Here is a 24,534-nt window from a genome sequence, read left to right on the forward strand (position 1 = left end):
CTTATGTGTTGTGTAGTTCTTCACCAGGAATTATGCTATTTAACAAAATTGTAATAATGCAGACTGATGGCTTCAGCAGAAGTACATACCATTGATTTACAACATCAGAGCTCATGGTGGGTCTGTCTTTAAAGGTTTACAAGTTATTGTTATAATCAATTCGACAATGGAGAAAATAAATAGGATTTTCACTTCCAGAACCAGACTGTTGCGATTAATTTTATTCCATAAAATACTGACTCCCAGAAAGTAAAATTTTTAGAGCCTTTCTACAACATGTCATGAAGATAAATCACATGTAAATAATCACATTTCATTTCTCAATTTTACACAAAATTTAATGTTGAATCCATCTGTCAAGCTCAAGCCTGTTACCAAAGTTACAGTAAGAAAATGATCATTATTTGTCTTTAATCTATGGAACAAAAAAGTTACCAATAACTACAAACCAACATTTGGTGAGTGATTAATTTAGCCGAATCTGAAACCATGTTACTTGCAACCCTGTTACCCATTCTTGTGTATTTTGCACCCTCTTCATGGAATGTACCAACCAACCAACATATGGACATTAGATAATATTCCCCAAATCCCCTCTGTACTTTTTTCCAACTGATCTGTGGTTCCTATAATAGATACATTTCTGAACTGAACATGGCAAATTAGTCCCAGATCAGTGCTGAAGACAAACTTCCACCTCGTTTCTGTGGTTATTCTCAGCAGAGGCTTGTTTCCGTCTCTCTGTCCCTTGTGTGTGGAGTGTTTGGCTTTACGGCTGATGAGGATAGACTTCAGCTTCATTAACTGGTGTCTCTAGAGTGTACTCGCCGCAAGGCTCTATCATTACTCCAAAAGTAATACACGGGAAGACAAAGAGGATGACTGGGTAACATTATGGAAACTGATGTATAACACCCAGCAAACAAGGGGTAAATAGAGTAATTACAATTAGGTTACAATTACCTGGACACTGACCCTGTGACAGCACTAGACTGTGTAAAAAGCAAACTAAATGTGACTGAGGACCACGGACACATTTTATAATCAGCCAATCAGAGGACTTTGATGTGAAAATCACTGAATCTTCTCATACTGTAAAAGTTGAAGTGGAACAAGCATGTTAAATGTCATATTCAAATTCATAAATGCATTTTTAGGATGTCAAGTCAAAAGTGGTGGAACCTTTAAGAACTGCATCTCAAGATTCCTGTATTCTGTTGTGCTTCCTCACTGTACGTTTCCACTGGCACGTTTTGAGCGAAGGTGAGCGAGCGTTTTCAATAAATTCCTATGAAAGTCGAGTGCCACACTCATGAGGTGCATTGTGGGATTCACTGCGGTGCGGAGAAAGCGTTAAGGGTAGTAGAGGGTGTTAGAAAAGTTCAAGTTCCTTTGCTTTATGCAAATGAGGAAAGAAAACGCCAGTTGCCAGCCAATTACTGTGAGCTGACAGTAGGGAAGTTTATCATAAGCACTTAAAATATGCCTTTTATGCGATAATGAGTTTCTGCTGGATTCAGTGCCTTAATCACATCATCATGTACATTTCTGACGTCAAACGATCTTCAAATGATGATTGAACGTATTCATTGTGGCAAAATTTTGTCTGGGTAAGCAAAAGTGTAATAAATCAACAATGTTAGTGCATTGTGGACATTCAAAAAATAAGCTGGCATCTTTCCAAGTGTAATCGTGCATATATGATATTATTGCTCATATACTGAAAACAATGAGAGACAAAACGCCCTTTGCATATTACAAACACGCCCCAGAAAGTGATGGGATGTTCATGAACGATTCTTTTATTTTGAAAGAATCTTTAATATGACTCAAAAAAATGACTAGTCTCAGAGAGTGATTTGTTCATTTTGTCGTGGCCATTCTTGCGCATAATCCATGCTCATGTTTCGCTCATTTGACATGGTACAGCCACATAGGATCTGTACAGGAAACAGAAATGATTAGTTCACCTCCCGGAAACGTGCCTGTTATACAACTAACCTCTCTGAATGTGCTGGAAACATGACTTTAAGAACTCTGAATGTACTTTATGTCTTGATATACAAACCTGCTCCTCAGTTTATGAAAGTGACTCAACTTTGACCCTGTCTGAAGTTTAAGTTACCTGTTTGGGCACATGTTGGTTTGGAATAAACCATTTCTGGATCTGTGCCTTCTGCCTTAGTTCACTTTATGACCAAAGACTGTGTTCAAAAATGTTTTACCTTACCCAAATAACCGTGTTCAGTGCAATAAACTCCCACATCTGGGTTCATCTCAGCTCATATGTTGGTGTGTCATAACAGAAAGGCCAGGCCAAAAAGGAAAAGAACCCAGCTGGAGTTATCACCATTACGAATAATAAACCGTTCTCAGAGTTTATGTATCAACTAAGAGCAGTTGTCCTCCGAACTCCCGACCTTTTAAAGAAAGCCACACCTTCCGCACTGGTTGCCCTTTGATCCGGCTCTCTCACCTCATCCATGCAACACGAACTGATCGACAAGAATGGATCTAGCAGCTATCAGGATTCTCCTACTGGAGCAAGGGGATCATCCAGTTAAGGATCATGTCCGTAAGTTTCACGGCTCCTGTCTCCAAGTCTTTCACAGCTCCTGTCTTCAAGCCTTTCATGGCCCCTGTCTCCAAGGTAACTCCTCTCCATACATTTCCCTCGTACACTGTGGGCTTTGTCCAGAATCCTGTACAACCACCACCGCCTGCTTCGGGGACCAAAGAGATTATCCCGTTAATTACTGCTCTCACTTCTAAGTTGAATGATCCCCCACTGATGTTGGTATATAGGGCAATGAAGACCCTTCCTCACCAATTCTCAGTGCCCATGCCTGCTGCAGTTAATGAGCCAGTGCCCATGCCTGCCATGGTTAACAAGCCAGTGCCCATGCCTGCCATGGTTACTGTCCCAGAGCCAGTGCATTAGCCTCGACCGTCCCAGTGCCACTAGCCTTGACCATTCCTGTAACAATGCTCCCAGTGGTCCAGAAGAAGAGGTGGAGAATAAGGGCTCCTACTTCCCAGTCTCTGTCCATGTTCATGACCACGGAGTTTGTTTCTCTTTCTCTGCCAGTGCTCATTGCCATGGAGGTCGTTCACCAGTCATTAACGGCTCCTAGCCCGGGCCTCCGACGGCCTCGTCCCTCAAGCTTTCACAGACTCCGCCTTCCTAGCTTCACCCCTTGAGCCTCTCACGACTCCACGCTCCACGGCTCCGCCCTCACCTCTGTAGTTCCACTTCCTGCGCCCAAACAGCCTGACCCCGTCCCTGCTCTGTGGCTGCCTCCCAGGCCTCCCATCCCCATTCTGTGGCCACCTCCCCTGGTCTCCCGATCATACACAGACTCCTCCCTGGCCACCGGATTGTCTGGCAATTCCTCCTGATCCTCTCCTGTCATCTGTGTTCTCCTGCCCTCCTCCAGGAGTTGCCCCCAGGTTGCCAGGAGTCGCCCTTTAACAGGGGGGGGGTGTTCTGTCACGAGCACACTGGGCTCTCCCTCACCATCAGTCACCCGCTCTCACCTGAGTGTTATTCACGCACACCTGCAGCTCATTATCATCTCGTTTGGACCTGTACACACTCACACTCAGTCAGTGCCTGGACTTGTTTTAGGTACCTTGGATTTCCTTTTCGCTCTGCCGCAGTGGAATACTGCTTTTCTGTTTATTACTTACCTGATTGTCAACAATCAGTGGATTATGGATCTGTGCCTTCTGCCTTAGTTCACTGTATGACAAAAAAACTGTGTTCAAAGATTTTGTACCTTACCTGAATACTCACCTCACATTGCTTACCTGCTTTTCCTGTGTTCAGTGGAATAAAATCCCACATCTGGATTCATTTAAGCTCCTGTGTTGTGTCATTACAACTACTGAATTGATTTTGAATAAACTGTACTTTATTTTCTCCTCATGATGCTTCCTCTTGTTTTATTATGTATGTCCTTATTGTGAACTGTAGACCCAATCAAGTATGGCTTAAATAATGTCCCTTTGAATTTACTGATATTCATCTAAGACTATTTTACTTTAATTTTACACTTGGCAGAAAATATCTTGTAAACACTTCCTGCATTAAATGCATGAAAATCATACATCACAACAATTCGTATGATTTTATTGTCACACTACATGTATTTATCATGATATAAACAAACTGTGAGCTTTTAAGAGAAAAAATAACATTGTTTGTCATCAATGACAAATTAACTAAAGACTCTGATCAGAAGAACAAGTCGGGAGGTGAACTAATCAATTCTGTTTCCTATGTGGCTGTCACGTGACTAATGAATGAAATGACTTGAAAAAAGATTTGTTACTTTTGCTGAACGAGATCTGATCTTCCCATCACTAGCCCCAAAGCAGTAGCCATGGTGAGTGGTGTTCTGCGGAGTATTTCTGCGGCAGTGGAAATCTACGGTTAGGCTGCATGTCCACTGGCACAGAAGAAATCCGCTGGCAACGCTAGGGAACAGCTTGCACGGCTTGTGAGTTTTGTTGATGCGCACTGCCACCTATTGACATGGCTTGTAAAAACAGATTAATGAATACATCAGGTGGCATGATAAATTGTGTTAATGTTTTAAATGTGTTATTTTCTATACAATTAATCACACTAAGTGAACTTGTTAAAAGTAAACCAACAGCCCTAGTTTTAACCAACATGAAAATACGAGTTACAAAATCATGACCTATCTTCATGTTATTTCATCATTTGCCATTTTATAAAGAACAGAGTTTGAGACTTTAAGTGTGTAAAATACATACATACACACATCGCCCCCTTTTAAAAGAGCAAATGTAGTTATCATCCGAGTGCTCAAGCACTGAATGCATGCGGCCTGATTTCTTTGCACTAATTAGTGGGACCACAAGGTGGCGAAACTCACCGTTGGTGAGTGCATGTCAAGAACACGTATGTGAAAAGGTCAGGAGATACCAGAATTTGTGTAAATCGAGTCTGAAGGAATATAAAGGCATCTTTATGGGTCTAAACTTCTGTAAAGAAATAGTCCAGTATCTCATAGCATTCTTATAGCGTATGCGCCAACCACCTGTGTATGTGTGCACAGTCAAATGAAAGTTGACTGCAGATGCTAAGCGTTCGGACAAATGAGAATTGCTAGCTATGACAATAAGATTTTCAGCGAAACGCAACATTTCTTCTATTCCTGACACAAAGCAATGATGAACAAACCCTTTTAAAGGATTAGCTTTAAGTGCAAGTCAAAGACATTTCAAAACATGATGAGATTAGCTTCAGGAAATACTGGCAGAGCGGAAGTGTCTGCAGCTTTAGTGTAATTCTGTAGTAGTGTTTGGAATTTTAAAAAAAAGGGGGGAGGGGAATAATAATAAAAACATTCATCAAATCAATGATGCAATAAAAGGAGTCGTGAGACCCCTCTAGATGAGCCTTACAGCTATCAGACTGAAATCAAATGCACCATAACACCAAACCATACAGTCTTCAGAAACATTAGCAATAGCGCCGTAAATGCAGAATATAAACACAACAAATTACACAATATTTACTACATAATTCTTAGTTTCAATCATCATTGAGAGGTTAAAACAACTTGTGTTACTGTTATTATGTGGATTATTCATAGAATGAAGCATGTAGTCATTGGCTAGTGTCCTAATTTTCACAAATAGTACACCATTGCTCAACTATTTCGACCCCCTTTCAAGCGAAGAGAGAAGAAGAAAAGTGTAGGGGTCGTTCACACGGTAAGTGTTCTTGCATTACATCTGAGCTGTTTTTTAAATTGTTGGTAATGTAAACATGCACTACTAGATGGATATGACTGGCCATTGCAATACGCTTTGTGTCACAAGTGCCGCATATTTGGGAATCCATTTGCACTCCCGTTCATCTTAGCAGTTGCTTTGCTCATTGTTATGCAGTTCCACATCCAGGTGTTTTTGTGCCAATCCCTAGAGTTGAAAATACCATGTGACTAATTGCTTTTCAGCTGCTGGAAAAATTCTAGTATGGAAGGATGGCACTTAATAAAATGTCATAACAAAATGATAAAAATGTGTGTCCTTAATTTTTATTGTAACCATTTTATAGAAGCAATAAGAAAGTGTTATATTGACAATAACATCATCTTTATCCATGATCTTTACCGGCAGGATTTCTGTACAGTTTGGAGCAGCTGTGTGACTCAACGTGATGTCATGACAGATCTTGACTGTGTTCTTTTCTGAGCAGATAGTGGGTGTAAGTGAAAACGAGAAAGAAAGATCGAGGGGAGAAATGAGGTGATATAATGGGTTGTGTGTGTAAGTGTGCACATAAGGAATACGTCACACAGGATGTGAGGGGAAAAGAATGTGTGTGCGCTTGCAGCAGCAGCGTAAAGTGCTGTAACATAGGGGTGGAGAGACACAGAGAAAATAAAGAGAGAGAGAGAGAGGAGGAGAACAGGGCTTCTATTAATAACTCTGAGAGGGAACACAATGATTGAGGTACAGAACGCGCTGAGAGAAGAGACTGAGAGAAACCAGAGAATGTAAGGCACACTAGAGTGAATAGCCAGAGAGAAAGACTTCATATTTAAAGCATATGGGGATATAATCATGACCAAAGGGGTGAAAACAGAGTTTATGTGGAATGCTGTGTTTGAAACATCTAAAAAGTTAATTTCTGTCACTTATCCACAATTATCAGTTTTCGTTTGTTTTCAGTTACCTAACGTAATAGTTTTCCAAACTATGCGGTAATTGTGTAGATGAGGGGCATTAATGAGGCGAAACGAATGCGTTTTAAATGAAAATATATTAGCGTGTGTGGACTTGGCCTTAGTTGTCTATCATGTCACACGCAAACTGATCTCACTCTGAATTTGGCGACCGGAGGTCGAAATTTCCGCCGCTCAAATCAGTCTATGTTGACCGAAATGTAAACCACTGCCCCAGTGGCTGAAGCTGGAACTGTTGCTGACCAGTATCCAGGTGAAATGTCCACAGGGTGGCATCAAAAGCGAGTTGTATTTTTAGTGGTAAACAGGAATGAATACATTATTAACTCCTAACCGCAAGTGTAGTAGAATGATTAAACAATCATGGCGGAAGCAAACTGGTATTGGTCATACGTTTTACTCCTGCATTTTGACTAGTCAAAACAGATTTGTTGTGTCCTAGCAGTTACCAGGAGGTCAGGAAATGGCCGCTAAGCATCAGAACTGCACTAAAATGACAAACAGCATGTTTCTCCATTGATGGCCGTTCAACAGTACCCGTGTGTTAGATTTTTTTTTCCAAGCAACATATAAACCACAAATATATCGTGACCTGATATTTTTGGAAGGCTCTTAAAAGCTTGAAATGGACTTATATTTTCCTCACCTGCTGCCTTTATGAGTGATAAATTGTTATGAATATCAAGCGAGTCACATGACAGATGTTCCAAAGTTGCTACATCCATACTTTTGCGATAGCTGAGCATCTACCATTGAGATGAATGAGTTTGCCAAAAGATCGGAATATGGGCAAAGTGGGGCACTTTTGGACATTGTACCTTTATAGAAAGATAAGGATGTGTCCTTTTTTCAGAGATCTAAGCACTTCAATTTCTGTTAGTCCCAGTAGGGAGTGTCCAGCCACTGGACAACATGGCCAAAGTTTTAATAATTAACTTTATTCTTATTTCAATCTTATTGATGTTAACGTCACTATGAAAGTAGCGACCTCCCGCTTTTGTTTTAACCTCGTGCGGTGTTCATTTGCAAGTCAAAGATGACTCGAACATACATGTGTAATATTTTTTAGATGTGTAATAACATATAGTTTTGAATTTTGGGGTGGATTTTATGGTGTTTAGACTTTATTTAGCTCAAATGACAAAATAAAGCCATTCATTTTCACATAAAACAAGCACATTTGATATTATCTTCACTTCATTTTAGTCAATTGAAAGTGTCTAAAGATCACAATTTGTCAAACATTTGGAGTCTCTGGTGACATCTGCTGGAATACAAAATTATAATTACAAGCAATAGCAACTTCATTTCTAGATGTTATGACAAGTTATACATTGGATATATATTTAGAAATTATAAAACATATATTATTTGATGTATTGTACCATTTTTTTCTAAACCACTTGTTTAACCACTTAAGTTAAGGGGTAAAGTTTGGAAATAGAAAATATCTGCCTGATATGAAATCAAGTCAATGAGAGATCACTAATATAGTCAAACAAACCTGTGTGTTTGTGTGTGTCTGAAGTGTGTCTGTGTGTGCGTGTCTGAGAGTGTGTGTGTGTCTGAGTGTGTGTGAGAGTGAGTGTGTGTGAGAGTGTGTGTGTGTGAGAGAGTGTGTGTGTGTGTGTGTGAGAGTGTGTGTGTGTGTGTGAGAGTGAGTGTGTGTGTGAGAGTGAGTGTGTGTGTGTCTGTGAGTGTGTGTGTGTCTGTGAGTGTGTGTGTGTGTGTCTGAGAGTGTGTGTGTGCGTGTCTGAGAGTGTGTGTGTATGTGTGTGAGTGTGCGTGTGAGAGTGTATGAGTGTGTGTGTGTGTGTGTGTGAGTGAGTGTGTGTCTGAGAGTGTGTGTGTGTGAGTGAGTGTATGTGTGAGTGAGTGTGTGTCTGAGAGTGTGTGTGTGTGAGAGAGAGTGTGTGAGTGTGTGTGTGTGTGTGTGTGTGTGTGTGTGTGTGTGTGTGTGTGTGTGTGTGTGTGTGAGATGGTTTGGGGAGACAAAGGTGGCCACCCACCCCCTCGTGTACCGTTGTGGCCTTCATAGGTGCTCGCTAACAGCACTTGCCCCTACAGTCTGTTAAGGCTAAATGGGGGATCTTTATCTTTTTGTGTGTGAGAGAGTGTATGTGTTTATGTGTGTGTGTGTGTGTGTGTGTGTGTGTGTGTGTGTGTGTGTGTGTGTGTGTGTGTGTGTGTGTGTGTGTGTGAGTGGAATTCAATGAGATATCACTAATATCGACAAACCTGTGTGTGTGTGTGTGTGTGTGTGTGTGTGTGTAGTGTTTCCCATTAATTTCCTATGGGGGTAAATTTTGTGTGTTGCTTTTTTTTTTTTTTTTTTTAGACCAGACCTATCGAATCAAGTCCATTTTGTTTTTTCTTTTTCTTTTTTTTGAAAATCAAAATGTGTAAAAAAATTTCCGAAAACCACATGAGGGTTAAATAAGCTAGCCGGAAAAAGTTCAAGGGACAAAGACGTCACTTCTTTAAACTGACAAATAGTCCTTGAAATGGTCCTTAGTCTATACCAGTGTTTTGTTTTAGTTTTGTATTTGTTTTTCCAACGGCATGTCCATACCCCAGGACTGTAGCAAACTATTCTGGACCACCTGACTGTATATTGCTCTGGTTCCTTTTCCTAATAAAAAATAGTTTAGAATTTGTTGTGGGGCCCCCATGGACCTGTGGGCCCCTAGAATAGGTACCACCTTTTGCCCCATTAGCTACGGCCTTGACCTGCCCACCTGTACAGTGTATGTGTATTGATTAATACAGAGAGAAAAAAGACCTCAAGCAAATTCCAGTGACTCGGGTAAGTGTGTTTGTTCACGATTGAAGTGGATTTGGGAGTAATCACGGACTCTCAGATCTGAATGTGAACATTCACTGGAATACTGAGACAGGAAGGAAGATGGCCAAGTGCTGCCCTCCCGTGGTGTGATGAAGCAAAAATCCCCCTCCTCTAGATACCTGTCTGAACCATTAACATGATAATGACTCATACTATTGACACTGAGTAAGTAGATCAAGTCAGCTACTATGTACTGTATGTGGAAAACTGAACAGATTAAAACGGAAGTATCTAGAAAGTAGTTTTACATGAATACAACTTCCTGCCACAAGGTTTAATGATAAAGTTTAACTTGAGTGTTGTCGAACTGAATATACTTTATGAAACTCAGCTTCACTTGCCATTGAGTTGAGCTGCAGTTTTTAATGGTAAATAATACAAATAACAAAGTAACCACAAAAGTTGTAGATGTGTGAGATGGGCTAAACCTCCACAAAACCCATAGAAATCCCTGTAATCATTTGAAATATTTCATATATTGACGACACCGGGGCTTGTTGTCACACTTGTTTAACTCCAGTGAATATTTCTTGGTAGGTTTATTTTTGAAAGACAATATCTAATAGACACATAACAAGTCTAAAAAAATCCAAGGAAACAGTTCCACCAGTATTTCCCAGGAAAAACTCATTTATTTTTACACACATTGACATTATATGGGGTCAGTCAAATGTAAACAGTAAAACACAAAATAATTCATGAAACTGAAAATGAACAAAGTAACATACAAATGATCAGATATTGTTTCTGCCAAATAAATAAAATTAAATTAATGAAGTGTTCAAATAGATATGACAACTTGGAAGTCCTTTTCAACCACATTTTTATTTTATTATTATTTTTTAAAGCATAATTTTCCATCAACAATGGGAATCTTGCCCAATCTGCACATCTGACCCCATTAACCATTGTGTAATACACACCCAGCATGAAGCTCAACCTATTACAACAATAATAATAATAAACACATTATTTCAAGAATCAAAATAAAAGCTTAAAGTGATTTACATAAACTGTTCTGTTCATCATGATTCAGGTTGATTACAGAACTAATGAACTCTTTTCTCATGTTAAAATTTTTTAAATTCAAACTTTATTTTAAGTCATTTTAAGGTTCATTGTGGATTCTGCTAAACTCAGTGAATCTCCAATCTGCATTAAAGCCCTGCCCACAGAGAGAGAGAGAGAGAGAGAGAGCGGACAGACAGGTTTTGTTCAGGTTTTATTCTCGCACACCCATCACAAACTAGGAAAGCATTAAAAGACAAGTAGGACAGAACGCTTCATCATGCAGTGTAAGTCACAATCTGTGCTTATTCAACTTAAAAAACTCTATTGTAAATGCTAAGAATTATGGGTAAAGTCAAAGAGAAATAAGATCGATATTTTAAGAGGAATATTTACTCACTGTAGAAGAACTGTAACTCAAGTAAATCGTTGTTATTCTGCTTTAGTTTTTATTTGTCAAAGCCACATGCTCAGACGTCTTTTAATGAAATGTAATTTCTGCTCATAATTCTTTTTATTATTATTATTATTTTATTTACAAAAGTTAAAAACTTGCATTAACAGTAAAAAAATCAACTAAAAAAGAAAGCACTGAACTTAAGGGTTAGGTTTGTGGGTGGTGATTTGTACATAAGTGTTTAGAAAGTTTAGGTTGTTTGGATTTGAGTAGCAGGTGTTGAAGAAAATCCTGTTTTATTACATTCCTGGGATAACACATTGATGCCTGCCTTTATTTACACATCCGTCACATGTTCTAAGAAACTGTGCTCAAGTTTGTGCTTAAATAAGCACAAAAAAACTCACTTAACATTTGTTGCTGGTCGTGTACGTGACAGTCATGTGTTTAGACTTAAACAAACACTTATTAGTTGTTATAAGGCGTATCTCATCAAAAGTGAACTTTAGCACACCAAATCAAGCCTAGACTTCGAGAATCCACCAGAAACTTAATCTGGGCAGTATTGCAAGCTATTTTCAATATACTATGATTTGTGACACACTAATATTTGAAAAGTACCTTTTTGGGAAGTTAGTTCACTCAGCATCCATCTTGGCAAAGCATCCAGACAACTGCTTTGTATCCAGGCAAAGGTTATGCAAACACATTTCCTATCTACTTAAATGGAGACAAAAACATAATCAACAAAAATGTTTGTCAAGATTAAATTTCAACATATTTCAAATCTGCCATAAAAATTGTAATCAACGCTATTATACATTTGTTTTTCTTTAGGCTTGTATAGCTAATGCACACTGTATGTGTTTTCGAATAACAACATGGACGATGTGTCTATTACAATGGCTATTGTCTCTTTTAACTATTCCGCAGCCACCATAATGAGCATGGCGTTTTCATTCATTCATGTTCTTCGAGTGGTTCGTTTGATCCTCCTTATACTGTCTCTGAACTCACAGACTATTTTAGATTAATTGTCGTATGAATTGGGACACACAACCTGTGTTTACCCCAACTTTTCCCATCTTTAGTCTTTCCATGTCCCCTTTTTTTCCCCCTATTCTATTTCCTATTACATACCATTTAGCCAGGTTTGTTTCTTCTTACTTACACTTATGGAGTTTTCCGTTATTCGCCTTCGGCTGAAAAAACATGAAGGAATGACTTTCAATTACGTTTTTCAATGAAACTGGGGACAATGAAAGGCATTAGAGACACTACAGTATGGTTTTCTGCAAAGCTGCTTTGAAACAATGTGTGTTGTGAAAAGCGCTATCCAAATAAAAATGACTTGACTCTTTCTGTTTATTGTATTTCATCTAATTCCATCTCCATCTCGCTCAACCTTTCACAGGCCCACAATCTCCAGGACGTATTCTGTCAGAGGAGCAGTTCTCCTGTTCCATCTGTCTAGAGGTATTCATGGAGCCTGTCTCCACTCCATGTGGTCACACCTTCTGTAAGGCATGTCTGCAGGGCTTCTGGAACCAAAGCAAGAAGTTCCTTTGCCCCATGTGCAATAAAACATTCTCCAGAAAACCAGAGCTCAGCATCAACTGTGTGCTAGCCGAGATCGCTGAACAGTTCCAGGGTCTGACAACTCTGTCTTTGGCTGGAGCTGATACGATCAACACTGGGTTTGCAAACTCACCGGGGGCACTTCAGGAAGACAATTTGGGAGAATTTGCTAAAGCAGGAGACATCCCTTGTGACGCCTGCATTGGGAGAAAGATGAAGGCCATGAAGTCGTGTCTGAACTGCCCAGGTTCTTTCTGTGTAGCCCATCTGAGGCACCATAAGAAGGGGAAGACAACGAGCTTGCACAAGCTGGTGGATCCCATACCCAACCTGGAGGACAAGATGTGCAAGAAACACAGACGCCTCCTGGACGCCTACTGCCGAAATGAACACGTGTGCGTGTGCAAGGAGTGTGCGAAGACAACACATAAAAAACACAATGTTGTCTCAACCGAGCAAGAGTGGAAGAAGATATCGGTATATTTTATGACTGAAACAATTTGGGTCGAAACAGTTGCACCACTTTGTGCATATATTTTTACCCATAAATGTGTCATACATCACTGAAAATGGGAGAATCTCAGCTTTAATGTGGTACAGTATATGGCACATATTCAGGATGTGTTGCAGTTTTAGAAATAAGCTTGTTTTTAAATTGGAATTTCTCAAAAACTAAATTCTGCAAATCTTTAACATTGCATTACTCAGTCAATATTAAAGATATTTAGGTTATATTTTCACCAAATGTTCTTTACATTATGTAGGATGATTTTATGTAGAAAACAGTGAACCACAAAAACAATTGACTTTATCTGGGTTTTCACAGGCGGGGTCACGTATGGTAGGACTGTTTAGACTGAGACACATTCCCATAAAATTGCAGTTTAAGCAGATTTCAAACCATGTATGGATGTAATATGGAAACTGTATTGTACAACAGCTAAGCAGATATGAATCGGATACACCAAAAAAGATGGTTGTTCTTCTTCTCTAATTTTCAGGGTCAGCTGGACAAGAAAAGGTCAGAACTGAAACATCTGGTCAAGGAGCACGCCAAGAAACTTGAGGAGATCAAACAGTCCATCAAAGTCATTAAAGTGAGTTCAGTTTCATGATGTCACCTACAGGAGTCCACTGAAAGCATACACTATATGGCCAAAAGTATGTAGACACCTAAACACCACATTCATATGTTCTTGGCACGAATAGTGAGTTGGCCCTCCAAAACAGCTTCCACTCTTCTGGAAGGTTTTCCACTGTATTGTATGTAGTAACATGGCAGACAAGAGCATCACTGAGGTCAGGCACTGATGTTGTGTGATTGGAGTGGCTCACAGTTGGTGTTCATTCACCCAACAGATGTTCAGTAGGGTTAATATCTGGGCATTGTACAGGCCAATCAAGTTCTTCCACACCAGACACAGTAAATAGTTTATTTATGGACCTCGATTGGTGCATTTGGGCATTGTCATGCTGGATCAGAAAAGGGCTATCCCCAAAATCGTGATGGAAGAACAGTTATCTAGAATGTCACTGTATTATGCAGAATTAAGTTCTCTCTTCTCTGGAAATAATGAAATAGCCAAATCTGTTACTATAATTAGATGGGGGTGTCCACATACTTTTGGCCACATTGTGTATTTTATGATGTTTCATCATAAAAGGTTGATTGATTTAAGGCATCTGTGATTTTTCCTGAATTCCTTAAGAAGGACATTTTTGTATTTTCCTACATCATAAAAAAGGTCTTTGTCATGCGGTTCTCACCTCAATTCAGTAGATTTTGTCATAGGCTCAGTAATCTTTGGTGTGTTTAAACGCAATATGTTTTATTATACTTCTAAATAAATTTCAGTCATGACAACTCTAAGATTGATTTAGCATGTTAATGTTGTTGTGACATATTGATAGGATTTAGGTCTTGGCAAACTGGATTTGCTATGCTGCTACTGCTGCAGGGCAAGTACGGAGAATTGCTACTGCTAGAACATACACAGACATGCTGAGTTAAGCATGTGGACATGGTGCTGCTGCAGCACAATAAGAAGAAACACAATACATGCAGTATTGAGCATATAAGACATGCTACTGCACAAATAGACATACAAACAATCACCATGTAGCAGATCTAGACAGGTGAAGCTGGTCTGGAGGTGGGTTTCACAGAAAAACACCGGCTTATCTGCAAATCTGAGCAATTAAAGTGTTAGATAAAGAAACGCAAGTTGAAGTATATATATATATATATACTGTATATAACAATATTAATTTAATTTATGCAATTAAGTTCATTATTTGTGAAAATACTGCATATTATTGCACGCATACTAGTTTTTATGTTTTTGAAGGTGCTAGTTTATTTATATATATTAGGGCTGTCAATTGATTACAATTTTGAATCAAATTAATTACATGGTGTCCCGATTAATTAATCGCGATTAATCGCATATACAGTACAAATATTTGCTGAGAAAGCCCCTCATATAACAATAATTCAATATATAATGATTATACATAGTTATCTTTAAATATAAAAAAATGAATAAAAAATATTCAGATAATTTATATGCATTACATTCTTGTTGCAGAAAAGTTAATCATTGATAAGACAATACAAAAAGCAACTTTAGAATACAATGTATTGTTTACTACCATATTATTGATCTGTGGTGGTGGGAGCGTGGTTAAGTACTGGTTTGTGAATGGAGAGTGAGATCAGGAGATGAGAACGGTAAGGATCATCACCTGGCAATGATTTGTGGAGTGGACAAAGGCTTATAGAGCGAGCCAGACGCCAGTCCCAGGAGAGAGAGTGCTGAGCTTATATCGTGTGTGAAACAGAAACCAGTTCTGCTGAATGGCAAACATTGAGTGTTTTAAATACTGAAAAGTATTAAAAAAAAAATGTATGTAGGATTTCACCAGCTCCCGCTTCCTCATTGCCCCATCCTAAGAACTTTGTTACAGTGACAAATATGATATTACTTTGGTAGGTCACTCAAAAAGACAACTATTTCTGTCAATGAAATTCTATACCTGCTCTGAAAATGGAGGCAGTTTGGTGTGAAATGCATGCTGTGACAGTGCAAGGTTAATGTGTTAGTTTTATGCTCGATCAATAACTGAAAATAGAGCACTGGGGCAGTTAGTTGCTTTTAAAAATACAAAGAGGATTGAATTACTCAGGGGGCCGGAAGAGAGAGAGAATGCAGTATCTGCACACAGAAATAACCCATCTTAACCTAATTTATTCTCATGAAAGCTTTAATGATTATGGTAACGACTTTAGACAGATATAAATACGTCCAGTCATGTATGAGAGACAGCATGATGGCGGATGAGTTGAACTGCCTCTGAAGCAAGGGTGTATTCAGGAAATTACTTTTTGGTGGGCCTCAGTGAAAATGGATGCTCCACCCTTGGCTGGACCACTGCTCTGAAGTATCAAATTCAAAGGAGTATGTTCACAATGCAGTTCAACCGGTCTGTCAAAACAATGATGGTTTGAAAAAAGCATTTATTTGAAAGGAAGATAGCACAAGCACACTTTTCAAACAAAACATTTAAGTAAAAGAAGTTTGTTAAGGCTTTAAATGATATACTGAACTAAACGTTTATAGAGAGTTACTGAGAGTAACTTTTTCAACACAAAACAGCCAGTGGTATTTCTACAAGATTCCTGATAGAAAGACTACTGCTTGCAAGGCAGAACAAGTTTAAGTTAAGATTTTATGCTTTTTGTGTAAATTAAAAGCTGCATCAGATCCCCATTTGCCATTGTAATAACACTCAACATACATCTTGTTTTGTGTCAGTTACACACACAAAGCAACACATACAGTCATTTTACAGTGTAAACATGATTAAATGGTAAAATAAAAGCAAAAAAGACAAGATCAATCACCATTGAGAATATAAATAAATGGAAGAAGGAAGATCGGTCAAATATTGTGATGACATCATTGCCTTTTGAATGCTGAAACTATCAATGCCAATGGAGTGCAACAGTGCCTGCCCACTTTTTCAGCTGTCTTTGTTCCAGAAGTATTTTTAGCAATCATTATATCCATAGGGATTTCATAAAACCCTAAGAGATGAACCGAACCAAACCAACCAGCTCTGAGTTGAATCACAACATTACAAAATTTGATTCGAAGCAAAACATTTTTTGAAAATCGGGCAAAAAGACAAAGTTACAAGACTGTGTTCTTACCGTGTTTCATGAAGGAATAAACTACAATGGCATGAACATTGGGAATGACACAATCAACGGCCAGCAAACTCAGAGGCCAGCAGTCAAACTGAACATTCCTCAAAGTCATAAATTAAAGACTCTACTCTGCTGCTGCCAAGGAGTCTAGATACAACCCGCATCTGGCTAACCTTAACCGTCTTGAGAACAAAGGCTACGTGCACACTGCAAGCTCAATTAATGCTCAATTCCGATTTATTGGTCAGATCCGATTTTTTGGGGGGCTGTTCACATAATTTTTTTAAATGTGACCAATATCAGATTCCAGTGTGAACTTGTCGTGGTCCTGAACTGACCCGCATGTGCAAAAGAGCAATAACAGAGACGTCACAAGCAGCACGCAGCATGTCATATCGAAGGAAACATGGAGGTCAGTGGAATCAACATTTATGCCTTTTTTATAAGGTCATGTTCTGCGGAATCCAGCGAATACGTGAGCAGGTAATACGGAGGATGAGGATTAGGAGAAAGAGAACAAAATGTTATTAGGGCTTTTTTGCATTGGCTGGCAACAGGGGTGGGTTATTGCACATTGTCTAACCTGTTTGGCATTACAAATTCCCTCGTTTGCTTGATTGTTTACGAGTTTTGCATGGCCATGCGCCATGTCCTCATGCCTGACTACATTAAGCTACCTCAAGGAGATAACCTCCGGGAGGTCCTGCAAGGCTTCTGAACGAGGTGGGGTTTCCCATAGTGCGCAGGAGCAATCGACGGGAATCATATCACTTAAGAAAATCACAATGACTGCTTCAACCACAAAGGATGGCATTCGGTTTTATGCAAGGGGTTGTAGATCATCAGTTCTGGTAAGCCTATTATGAAATAAACTCACTTCTATACCTTTTTGTTAGCCTACTAGTGTCATTAATTGAGTAATCAGTGTGATCTAGAGTGATGTAAAAGTCACATGAATTCCAATTTGACTGTTCAGACTGATGTCGCATTGCAATAAATCAGACCTGTATCTGATTTAGGACCACATATGGAAGTGGCATAGGTCAGATTTGAAAATGTCAGATTCAATGTGCTTTGGGCCATTCGCACTGTCATCCAAGTAACAGACCTGTGTCACATGTGAGGGGATTTGGGCCACATTCAACTGCAGTGTGAACGTAGCCAAAGAGAGTTCTGTGGTTGCACCAAGATTCCTTCTTGTCCAGAAGAGCACAGACCAGAAAACCCTCATGTAATAATCATTCACATGACTTAAAGGCCATCTTCTGAAGAAACCCCCATGGAAAGCTAAGACACTCCTTTGTCCTACGATTTAACCAATTTGACACATTTAAAGTGAGACATTCCCTGTGTCACATGCTCACCTCAACAGTACAAAGCTTCCCCACATTGGACAAACCCTCTTTCTTCTGCTGCTGCTTCTTCAGCTCTCTTCATCCACACTCTTATCCTCATGGCTCTTTGCCTTCACCGGTGCCCTTCTGTCTTGCAAGATGCAGAGTCCAGGAAAGCTTGGAACGCAAAGTTCTGAGGAATCTTTTCTCCCTTTATGCTCTACGACTCACACACGTGATGGGAGTCGTCAGTCTTCCTTGCAGAAGCCCTTGCATCAAATCTGCCTCATCATCCCAGCAACAAACTATTTACAATCTTAACAGAGGTCCAAAATATTGACGGAACAACCAGAAATGTCTACAAAGACCTAAAGAACCAAAGCAATGCAAGGAAAAGCAAGTATGTCTCCAGACTTTTGCTGAAAGTGCTGGTGTCTCTTTAATATAATTTAAGTTACCCGATTGCAAATCGAGTTGGACTAAATAAGTATTGAATGGTTGTCAAGGCATTGTCTATAGACTTCCATTCACCTTCTGTTACAACTCACTCACTAACCTGTTGTTATGTTTATGTATGTATGTTTTTTATATGTATGTAAGTTAGTTTTATGTTACATTAACAGTAAATCCTTGTTTGTATTCAAAGCTAATTTTGACTGGTATATTTTGATAAATAATCTCATCATTTGATTTTTCAAAGATCTGCGCTCTGAAGCTCGAACCATATCAAAACATATTTTTGATATTATTTTCAATTAGCCATGAGAATATTATTACTCCAATAAGTGAATTAATCATAATTCCCTTATTAAAGCTAATTCCTTACCTAGAAATTGGGAGTGGATACAACAAGTTGTAGTTTTACATTTTAATGGTGGAGAATTTATTCAAATTTCTAATATGATAATTTGTCATTTATCCTACATATTATGGTCGAGGTACATGGGCACTTTAATCCATACTATGTGCGTTTATACAACCAAAATTCCTACATGGTACTAGGACTACTTAATGTCTGTAATTGGTGTAACATGGTGTAATTGTTAAGATAATAAGTCCATAACCCCTAATCATTGCATGCTTAAGTTATTAATTTGTTCATTCATTCACTCAATAAGGAATGTTCTTGTGCAGTTGGCAAGGTGTTCTAGAAAAGTATTGCAGCTACCGGTGTCTGCCTATGTAGTCTATTCAAAAACTCATCAGTAGTTATTCATTTTCATTATGAACAATAAATCAATAAATTGACCGCATTTACTGTAACTCCACACCATTCTTCAACCAATGTCCATATTCTTGCTAAACTAATTTCAAAAAGAGGTTTACATACTCTTACATATAATGAAACATGCATCGTCTACATGGAAATCATGTTCTGTATTCTACGTGCACACTCTTTTCCTACTATTCTATTACGCTGCATTTTAGTCAAATCATTTGTTTTTATTTGTGTCCCCAACAACAGGATGCAGACAAGAGGCTGATAGATGAATTGATAAAAAAAGCACCACAACAGTCTAATATTTAAAACTCTCCTATATTTTTAACCATCTGAATATTGATTTAGCCATGTTTAACTATAATCCCTCCACCTCGCTCCAAAAATGTGCTTGACATATTACATACCTACAGTATATTGCACCTGCCTGTTAATTTGTAGGTTGCAAAATTAGGATCAAATCCATGGAATTTAGAATCAAAACTGATTGTCAATCTTCTTTTTGGTCAGTAAAAATCTATGCATTGCACAAAAATATGTCTTATTGCCATTCTTGCTCGCGTGACATCTCTGATTCACTTGTTGCAGCTCCTTGAGTGTGACGTTGCTTTCAACCAGTTACAAAAAAAGAAAAATACTACAAATTGCTGGTGCTTTTTTTGCTTGGTTGGGGTAGTTAAGTGCTACAGCCCACCCTCAATGTTTGCAACACACAGCCTGCCCCAAATTGATTTTAACCAATGCACAAATCGAAAAAAATATTATTCCATACTGTGTTTGGAAATATGTTTAATTGGGTGGGCAGTCATCCCACCCCTCCCCATGCCTACAGCCGGCCCTGATATGTAAGTAGTTTGAGAGTGTAGGGAGAGAAACGTGACTGCATCATTCACAGAGCGTCACGGGAGTGGGCGGTCGCTGCAGAGCACTTTTGGCGTGCTTTTTTTTGCATCGACTCTCTGATTGGTGAATCATTTCTCTTCAGGATTATGGGTCATGTAGTGTAATGTATGTGTAACACAGGCGTAAAAACATGCTCTCCTCAACATGTGTTCAGGAGAACAGTCAGAAACAGATGGAGGAAAGCTGGGCAGTGTATGCAGAGCTGCAGAAGTTGTTGGAGCAGTCGCAGGCGGAGCTGCTGGAGCTCATTGCAGCGAAACAGAAAAGGGCGGAGCAGCATGCCAGAGAACTCGTCAGCAACATGGAGCAAGAGCTTAACACACTGAGCAAGAGAAGCAGCGAGCTCGACACACTGGCTCAGAAACAGGACAAAGTGCTGTTCTTACAGGTCACTATACTCATATACAACGCATATACAGTTCTGAGTGTGCAGTGCATACAAACCAACACACTCTTCGGTCACATAAGACAAATAGATCAAAAATAATTCACCCAAAAATAAACATTCTGTCATATTTTTCTCCCAGTTACTTCCTTAGGATGTTTTTAATCTACATTTAATTTAAATAATAATTTGTTTTTCATTACTAACAAATCTTAAACCCAAATTTACACTTGAAAAACTGACCCAAACTCAGGGTTTTGTTGGGAAGCAGTACGTCTGCCAAGCTCCAAAAAAAAAAAAGCCCACCATAAATGCAGTCCATAAGACTTGTGCGCTATATTCCAAGTCTTCTCAAGCCATTTGATAAATCCGCCATAAGCTCTCAAATACTATTCAACTTTGCATTCAGTTTCAATAATGCTGTGCCAGGTTTGACATAATTGATGCTAAATGTAATTTGTTCTTGTGTGTGTCGCACCTGAATGTGGTGGCCAAGTTCACATTTGTACATTTGAGAAGTTTACTTATCTGTTGAAGAATATATTTCAAGGTCTACAGTGTGTGTGTGCAGATCAATGGGTCATATGTGCATTTGTGTGTATCTCTGCTAAATTAACTTTGAATTAATATTCCAAATATTTCATCGCTTGCAGTTTCTTCCGACTCTTCCTCCTGTGCTGGAACCGTCTGATTGGTCAGCAGTGTCTGTGAACACAGATCTGTATGTTAGCACCATCAGGAAGTCTGTTTGCTCTCTGATGGACAAATTCCAACACGAGGTCAAGCGGCTTTATGGGAAAGGTAAATAATCATCAAACCCAAGTCAAACCCTTTCCAGCACTGTCAAATTTAAAGCTGTGCTAAATCATCATACCAGCATATTTCATAGCAGCAGCCGCAAAAGCGTTTCATATTTTTACACTTACGTTGTTTACATGATGTTTGTGATCTTTAAAATGTTTTTTTTCCTTCATTGCAGAACTCAGAAAGATGCAGAACTATTCCAGTAAGTGCTATTTCTATTGAACAGAGTCTAGAGATCATTTGATTGCTTTAATTATAGGGATGGAATTATCAAAGCTTGAGTGATGCATGCTTTACCTAACTGATAAGTAGATGGATACGAGAGGCAAAAGTGTTCATCATACTTGATGTCCATATTATCTTAAGACTTTCAGAATAGCTGCTGTGTCCAGACAGGTAAAGAAGTGTGCATGTATTCATAATGCTCACTAGAGGGCATGCTTGAGCTCACTAACGCTGCATTATTCACATGGTTTATGAAAGTGGCAGCACGATTTAGCAGGTTTGTAAAGTGCCTGATTAATTAAAAGCCGTTTCACATCTACTTAACTCAAGCTATTGGTTATACTTAAGAGGTATTTGAAATTATGCAAATGTTTTGGCCTAAGGTCATTTCACTTTATGAAGAGTCTTGGATATAGCTAATGGATTTGAATTAAATATTGTTGAGGATGGATGACTCCAATATAAGTATGTGTCAGTGTGAACCACACTACCCATCATTTTGAAGAGAGATCCACCAATCAAGGGTGTGTTTCCCAAAAGCATTGTTAGCCAACTATGGTCGCAAGTTCCAACTTTACAAAAATAGTTCCAGCGATTTGGTGTTTCCCGAAACCGTAGTTCCAACGAACATTCGCATAGGGATTAAAGGCTGTTAAGAGAAAGTACTTTCTCACACAAGGTTTCTGTCAGAGAACACGGCTTTTATGTTTTTATGTTAACACAAAAGTGGTGTTTACATGTTTTTGAAGAGTATTCATGTGCGTATGTGCACAAGTACATCAGCGGTACACCGAAGTCTGATGTAGAGGGAAGCGGCACTATTGCAGTGTATGTACTCTATCTGTTGCATTAAACAGTGCATGCAGCTTTCCTGTCTTCAGCAGCTTTCTCGCATTAAACGGCTTTCTGTGTACGTGTAAATGAGCATTTATAATTGAATAGTCGCTGAAGTTATTACTCCACCCTTGGTGTAACGTCATTAACGACAGCTCTATGTTGTTGAACACACAAAGTTTGAATGATTGATGTTCAACATAGTTACTAGGGTTTCAAGAAACAGTCATGACTAGTTAGTACATTTCTTCAACGATGCATAGTCCTACGGTGTTTAAGCAGTGAGTTATGTCGTTGTACGGGAACACACCCCAGAGTAGGTGCTGGTAGCATGGAAAAGCAAAACAGGCCACAAGAGCATAAGTGTAAAGTGCTTCCTCTCTTTTCTTCAGGTGAGGTGATCTTGGATCCTGCAACAGTGCATCGTGATCTGTGTCTTTCTGATGATGGACGGCAGGTGCGCTATGAGTTGCAGCGCAAGAGCTCAACGAATTCAGACACACCACGGCGCTTCAGCCCTGCCCTGTTCGTCTTGGCTCGTGAGGGCCTCTCCTCCGGCAGACACTATTGGGAGGTGGACGTGGGACACAAGACTGCCTGGACCCTGGGAGTGGCCCGAGGCTCAGTTCAACGCAAAGGAGAGGTCTGCCTTAGTCCAGAGGGTGGTTTCTGGTGTTTGTGCCAGAAGAACGGAGAAGTGAAAGCCCTTACCGGCAACAGGTTTCCTCTGCATCTTGCAGCAATGCCCCAGAAGGTGGGTATCTACCTGGACTATGAAGCTGGCCAGGTGTCCTTCTATGATGTGAAAGGGCATTCTCATCTCTACACCTTCACTGATGCTTTTACTGAGAGTATCTACCCCATCTTCAGCCCCTGCATCAACCAGGATGGGAAGAACCCTGGAGCTCTGATCATCACCGCTGTCAAACACAGCTGAGACTGAAAAACCACTCATCGATATTTCCTCAGGGTTTCTGGGGTATCTCTATTGTTTTCTGGATCGTTAGAAGAATGTTGCGTTACAAACACTTTAGTTACAAGACTTTCCCTAATGGATTTTGGACAAATTTAACAAGCCTGATTTCGTGACAATTGCATGACTGTGGTGACATTTTGCTAAATGAAATTACGTGGTTCAATACATGTATTGGGGCAATGTCGACTGTGTGATGCTAAAAGCAAGTGACATTTTCTACTAAACAGATGAGGTTGCTAGAGCAGCCACATCATTGTGTGGTGCTTCTACAACATCTTCGGCTCACGTGTTGACTCTCGTGCTCTTCAGGACTCGTACCAGTCGTTGCAATGCTCTTCAGTTGAGCAACCATGCAATTTGATCACATTTGAACAAGCTTGTAAATGTAGTTGAACTGATAATATGCTATGATTTGTGTGAAAGTGAATAAAAGTCATTGTTGTTGTAGCGCCTCTAGTGTCTCTCTAAACTGCTGCATTAGGTACAACGGCCCATATAAAAATTATTGTGCAAAAATGTAGTTATAGTAACATGATTCTATAAGACCAGGCTTAACATACCGTTTTTAAAAAAGTTGAAAGTTCATTCTATAACTAAATGGCAAGGAGCGCCATCTTAAAACAGTACAGGAACACGTATGTACTTACAGTAGGGTGAAAAAGACAAAAGTTACTTTAAAAGTAACTATTTTGTTTTATATTATTAAATGACAATATGTACAAGCTAAATGGAGAATATAGCAGATGTACACAGTGGGGTTCAACGTTTGTGACCACTAGTGACAATTTCAACCCGATTACAAAACTCATAATTATAGTATGAGATGGGGAATTCATGTGATATCATACAAGTTGGCTTGTACAAAATCACATGACTTTTACTTCCATAAAGATAAACAAACAAACCAACAAATTACGTTACAAATTTTTTTCTTCAGTTTAACCGCTAACCCTGACCATAAAGTTACCCCTTACGCAAACCCTAAACCTAACCATGATATTAATAGGAAAATAACTTTTGTGTACTCCTAGTGGAAAGATAAATATCTGTGAATATGGCCACTAACCTTTACTATAATAGAGTTAACATGG

At 39.2% G+C, this 24,534-nt stretch overlaps 2 protein-coding genes across 2 annotated transcripts in view; one reads left to right on the top strand and one right to left on the bottom strand.

The window, feature by feature from the left end:
* The window catches only part of LOC127648178 (histone H3), a 1,095,985-nt gene that overhangs the window by 227,725 nt on the left and 843,726 nt on the right, over positions 1-24,534 (bottom strand). The gene's annotated exons all lie outside the window — the stretch shown is intronic.
* Positions 10,800-23,887, top strand: LOC127647897 (E3 ubiquitin-protein ligase TRIM39-like). Its single transcript, XM_052132421.1, has 7 exons — positions 10,800-10,865; positions 12,390-13,030; positions 13,555-13,650; positions 20,374-20,607; positions 21,258-21,405; positions 21,584-21,610; positions 22,860-23,887. Exons 1-7 carry the CDS (start codon positions 10,859-10,861, stop codon positions 23,402-23,404), a joined length of 1,698 nt encoding a protein of 565 aa, XP_051988381.1. The 5' UTR covers positions 10,800-10,858; the 3' UTR covers positions 23,405-23,887.

The sequence above is a fragment of the Xyrauchen texanus genome, chromosome 1 (assembly GCF_025860055.1).
Source record: "Xyrauchen texanus isolate HMW12.3.18 chromosome 1, RBS_HiC_50CHRs, whole genome shotgun sequence".
Lineage (NCBI taxonomy): Eukaryota > Metazoa > Chordata > Actinopteri > Cypriniformes > Catostomidae > Xyrauchen > Xyrauchen texanus.